Genomic DNA, 6,000 nt, shown 5'->3' on the forward strand with positions numbered 1-6,000 from the left:
ACCTGATGACTCAGGTAGTCCGCCTGTCACACCTGGGATGTGCACTGCAGAGAGAGCTAACTTGTACACCTCCCAGGCCGCCAAGGCACTCTTTGTGCCCCCTTGATGATAGACCTAAGCCACGGCCATAGCATTATCCGATAGAATCCAGACTGGACAACCCTGTACACAATTTGTCCAGTGACAAAGGCAAAGCTTTACGGCCCTGAGTTCCAGAATATTAATCGGAAGTCTGGACTCTTCTATTGTCCAGGACCCCTGGACAAAGAGCTTCCCCAGCCTGACAGGCTAGCGTCCGTGGTTACCACAGTCCGATACAATGGCAGGAAGGACTTGCCCTGGCGTAGTGCCAACGAGTGAAGCCACCATAATAGAGCAGTCCTCCTGTTGAGACTCAACCGAATCACAGTGTCCAAGGACTTTGGATCTTTGTTCCATTTGACAAGAATCTCCCTTTGCAAGGCTCTCGTATGGAACGGAGCAAACTGAACCGCCTCGAAGGTTGACACTATCAGACCCAAGGCCCGCATGCAAGTCTGCAAAGAGCACAAATTGCTGGCTAACAGCAAACATATCCCCCCGGCAACTTTTGCAGCTTGTCCGGGGGAAGAAAAACCCTCGCCAAAGCGGAGTCCAGAGTCAGGCCCAGATAATCCAGTCCTAAGGATGGTACCAGGGAAGATTTCTTGAAATTGATGTTCCAACCAAACTCTTGCAGAGTCCGTACAATAATTGTCAAATCGCCCAACAGGGCTGAATGTGAGTCTGCTGTTAGGAGATTGTCCAGGTACCCCAGTACCATAACCCCCCGTTGTTGCAACAATGCCAACACCGGAGCCAACACTTTGATGAAGACTCTGGGGGCGGAGGCGAGACCAAAGGGTAACGCCACAAATTGATAATGCTCTTCTCCTACAGCGAAGCTAAGAAAACGCTGGCGTCCAGCATAAATGGGGATGAGCAGATATGCGTCCCTGATATCTATGGAGGCCAAAAGTCTCCCTGGTGTAGCGATGCCACTACCATGTAAATGGACTCCATTCTAAACTCCTTTACCCGCACAAAGCGGTTCTAAACATTGAGGCCCAGGATTGGACGTACTTTGCCTTCTTTCCTGGGCACAGTGTTTGAATAAAGGTTAATACAGGTTTGAATAAAACCCCTGAAAGGGTTCCCAAGAAGGAACCGACACAATCACACCTTGCGACAGCAGATCTTGTACCGCCTCTCTTTGATACCTTACCAATCTGGAGATAGGCGTAGATTGGACGGGAAAAACCTGTCCGACAATCGAGAACGGAATTTTAACCCAATCGGATCAGCTCGTGGACCCATTTGTCCTAAATCAACAAAGTCCATGGTTCCGGAAAGAAGCAAAGACATCCCCCCACCCCAGAAACAGGCGAGGGCGTCCCTTCATGGAGACGAGGATTTGTCCCCAGATCCACATTGACCTGTTCTCAGCTTACCCAACCACGTCTTCTTGGAACCCCCAGAAGACCTGAATGGCTTAGCTCCTTTTTCCTGAAAAACAGAGGTATGAAAGGGCCGTCTATGAGCAGTAAATGAAGGACCCCGTCTATTACACTGTGCCTTGCCCATGGTGGATTGGGGTAGAAAAGTGCACTTCCCACCCGTAAGGCCTTTGATCAACTCATCCAGGAAGGATCCAAACAACCTGTCCCCATTAAAGGGAAGACTGGTCCGCAGAGCAGCTTTTTAGTCACACCATGCGTCTAATAGCAAAGCCCACCGCAGACACTCTGGCTACCAGTGGAGCCGCATCCAGCGACGCACCGCATATATACAGAAGGGCTTGGACCATTTGGTCTGTTAACTATCAGGCCTGGTTAGAGCTGCTCTGTTTCCAAGTCACCTTTTAGCAATTTCGCCCATTCTGTGATGGTCTGTGACACCAGAGTGATCACAAAAAACGGATTTAATATTGAACCCGCTAACACATGCAAATGGCAGGATAAAGACTCAATCCATCCATCCATGGGGTCTATAAATACTGGGGACTCTCCCACCGGGACCACAGTAGACTTGTTTAGTCTGGAAACCGTATAATCCACCTTTGGTGGCTCGGTCCACCTAGTAGAAACCGCATCGGGAAAGGGCTAAGGTCTTTTAAAGTGCTTAGGCACCACTAACATGTTTCATGCACCCCCACTGTTTATTGACAAGGTTGTCAAAAAGTTCCGGACAGGGAAAAACCTTGCCTGACTTCCGGGATTTGCGGGTGCCAAAAGACACCTGCGTCCTTGACGCTGTAGAATCATTCGCCATTTTTAAGGTTTCCCGCACTGACACTATAAGTGCCTTCACCAGGGCGCTTTCCCACGCGCCAGCTGACGAGGACATATCCTCCTCGCCGTCAGAATGCGAAGAATCTACCTCAGAATCTGAGGACACTAGAGAGGCAGGGGAAGGCATAGGGTGCTTACTACTACTGGCATTTTTTTTTAAAAACTAAATCAACTTTAGACATCAGGTTTTCCAAAACTTTAGTAAAAGCAGACAGGAGCTGCAACCCAGGGGGTTCTGCAACCGCACTAAGGGGGGTCTATAGGTGAGACTCCATAATCATTTAATGCAAAAAAAAAAAAAAAAAAAAAAATGGTGTCACTTTAAGAAAAGTTGTAAAAAAATGTTATCCGCACCGCTGCACCAGCGATACCACAAGTTCCAGTCCTAACACAGCCTCCTGCAGCAGGGTGAGCAAGGCATACCTACAGGGACCCCAGGAACATACCACCAAAATGGTCTGGAGGCTACATAAACGTTCTGTGCAGAAATGAGAAACGATCTGACACAGGAACAGAAAAAACACCAGGGTCATGCCTAGAGCCCCTAGCTTCTCCCTTGCTGTCCAGCGATCGTAGACTTCAGGAAAATGGCCGCCCCATGCATTCCTATGGGGAACTACCAAAACATGGCCGCCCCTTCCATTCCAATGAGAAACTTTTACATTGGCATTGGGGGGTCCCAGGAGGAGACCCCACCAGGACAAACCCCCCCGCCGCAGCAGTCTCAATACATCTGCCCCCCAGGGGTAGGAACCTGCTTGGGGGGGGGGGGGGGGACAGGCCTAAGGGGGGGCCTGGTATCACGAGAGGCCAGGGGAACAGAGGGATACCCAAGGGTCTGACTTTCCCAGGGAGGGGGTCCACATCCACCCCAAGACCACCAGAGAATTGGGGAGAAACTTACCATACCACAGCATCAGGTGGGCACCACTCCGAACAGACTACCTATCCACCCGGGGTGGGGGTGCTGATAGCCAGGAGGTACACTGCGACTCAGGGCATCCCAGGTCGTGTGCGTCCCAGCAAGGTGTTTCACTCGCAGGTCAACCCACGTCCATCGGGTCTCTGTCGTGGCGAGGCCTAGTGCTGGACTATAACCTGCTCACGCTCGCTGGCCAGGCTGGGAGAACATAAGGATCTAGCATATCCAGTCCGAAACCCAGGGCGGCTGTTGCTTGTAGTTCTCTCAGGAACACTAACTAAAAAAATTAAGTCTGACAAAAAGGTTCCCAAAAAAACAGCTAAGACCGAAGTCCCAGCAGGGAACTGGGCCCTACTCCTAAACTAGGCAGCAACAAACTGAAGCCTATAGCAGAGCGTCTGGGTGTATGCCTGGAGGGACTACCTCATAGGTGTGGTGAAGATTTTTCCTGCCTAGTGACCTACTCCTCTAGGGAGCAGCATAACCCAATTTTCTAGAAGAATATGGAGCTGCGTCTGTCAATGAAACCTTCAAACATCACAGCCAGTTTCCTACTGCGCATGTGCGAGTCACGCTGGGCTTTCTTAGAAGAGCCCATGAATCCCCCTGTGCCCCATAGGCAGTCATCTTAAAAAAAGCTCAGCAATCCTGGGGCCCCTGTGGCCCTCTGCTCAGTTACCCTATTAAGACCCATGGATCCCCAGGCTTTGGCCCCTGGTCATTCATCACCTTATAAAGGCCCATGGATCCCCCTGTGGGGTCCCTTTGTCAGGCACCCTATAAAAGGCCCATGGATCCCCCTGTGGGGTCCCTTTGTCAGGTACCCTATAAAAGGCCCAAGGAACCCCAGGCTGTAGCCTCTCCCCAGTCAAATCCCCAGGCTGCGGGCCTCCCTCCCCCGGTCAGATCCCCACACTGTGGCCTCCAGCCAGTCATCCTGTGGCCCCTTGGTCAGTCACCCTGTAAAGGACCATGGATTCCCGCGTATCCCCCCAGGTCAGACAACCTGTAAAGGCCCATGGATCCCCAAGCTGTGACCCCCCCGGTCAGTCACCCTGTAAAGGCCCTATACATGCCCTGCAATACCAAGGCTAAGGGACCCCCCGTCAGTCACCCTATAAAGGCCCATGGAACCCCAGGCTGTGGCGCCTTGGTCAGTCACCCTGTAAAGGCCCATGGAGTCACCCTATAAAGGCCCATGGATCCCCAAGGCTGTGGCGCCCCAGTCAGTCACCCTGTAAAGGCCCATGGATCCCCAAGGCTGTGGCTCCCCGGTCAGTCACCCTGTAAAGGCCCATGGATCCCCAGGCTGTGGCCCCCTGGTCAGTCACCCTGTAAAGGCCCATGGATCCCCAGGCTATGGCCCCCCGGTCAGTCACCCTGTAAATGCCCATGGATCCCCAGGCTGTAACCCCCTGGTCAGTCACCCTATAAAGGCCCATGGATCCCCAGGCTGTGGCCCCCTATAAAGGCCCATGGATCCCCAGGCTGTGTCCCCCCTATAAAGGCCCATGGATCCCCAGGCTGTGCCCCCCAGTCTGTCACCCTTTAAAGGCCCATGATGGCTATGGCCCTCACCTGGTGCAGCCCCCTGCGGGCCCGGCTGAGCACCTCCTCGTAGCCGCTGTGGCGGAGCTGGCTGAGGCTCTCGTAGTACTCCTCGGGGTCATCGCTCTCAGTGAAGATGATCTGGGAGAGGATCCTCCAGCCACACGTGTCCAATGCATGGCCCAGGTAGAGCTGCAGGCGGCGGCACAGATCCTCCACATCCTCCTCGCTGAGCTCCGGGGCACCGAACAGCACGGACCACACGGCGGAGGGCTCCTCAGGGAAGGCGGGCAGACACGGCTCCAGCTCCCCGCTGACGGAGCACAGCTGCTGATGGACGGCCCGGAGGTCCTGGAAGGAGAAAAGTCCGGCCCAGCTACATTCATCCTCGTCCGGTTCCTCCCGGGGCTCCTTCTTCGGGCTCCCCCTGGGACTGCGGCTCTGGTCGGTGCTCCTCTGGCGCTGGGCCGTCCGGTTGTGGCAGGTGATGGCGAACTTGCCCTCCACCTCGTTCCAGGCCACGATGAAGACGAATTTGTGTCGTTCCTTCTCCTCGAATACATTGGGCCTCACGGCCACCCAGTCCGCCTCCAGCGTTTCCTCCAGGGTGAACGACATGTCTGTGGGTGCTGTGCGCTCCTCGCTACGGCGGCCCGATCTCTCCCCGCTGGCCCCTCTATTGTTATTGTCATCAGCGGCCTCGCGCAGCGGTCACGTGACGCGCTTTGTTGACAGTCACCGGGCAGCCGAGCCGCTTTCCCTCCACTGCGATCACCCCCCACGTGACCCCTCCGCCGGTCCGCACCATCACCCGCCGGTTCTCCCTCTCTGTACGCGTCCACGGACAATGCTCCGGTCAGCGACCGCTCAGAACTCTCTGTGGCAGACAACAAAGCTGTCAGGCCGGCGGTGACGTCACGGCCCGTGAATGAAACGTAAACATGCGCACGTGTCAAGGGAGCGCGCCTATGCGCGGGACCAGGCTGGAGGCGCGCGACCTGGCTGCAGCATTGGGCTGCCTGTGCTGTGATCGTCTGCTGTGTTCTCACTGGCAGACTTCTTCCAGGTTCTCTCCTCAATATCCGATTTTTATAAATAGAAAAAATGTCCCTATTGGATGGTTTCTCCTCTATTCCTGTTCTGGTGACAACCCAGAATATGGGATTTCCTTCCACTCCTGATGATAATTAGACACGTGTTAATTATTTTGTTACAAATCAA

At 54.1% G+C, this 6,000-nt stretch overlaps 1 protein-coding gene across 1 annotated transcript in view; it reads right to left on the minus strand.

Annotated features, from left to right (window-relative positions):
- The window catches only part of JMY (junction mediating and regulatory protein, p53 cofactor), a 179,537-nt gene extending 173,916 nt beyond the window's left edge, over window positions 1-5,621 (minus strand). The window contains exon 1 of the mRNA XM_082243203.1: window positions 4,810-5,621. Coding sequence (XP_082099329.1) covers window positions 4,810-5,397 — 588 coding nt within the window. The 5' untranslated portion in view covers window positions 5,398-5,621. The remainder of the gene's footprint in view (window positions 1-4,809) is intronic.
- Between the last annotated feature and the right edge of the window lie 379 nt (window positions 5,622-6,000).

This window comes from Pelophylax lessonae (genome assembly GCF_965119305.1).
Source record: "Pelophylax lessonae genome assembly, chromosome: 1".
Lineage (NCBI taxonomy): Eukaryota > Metazoa > Chordata > Amphibia > Anura > Ranidae > Pelophylax > Pelophylax lessonae.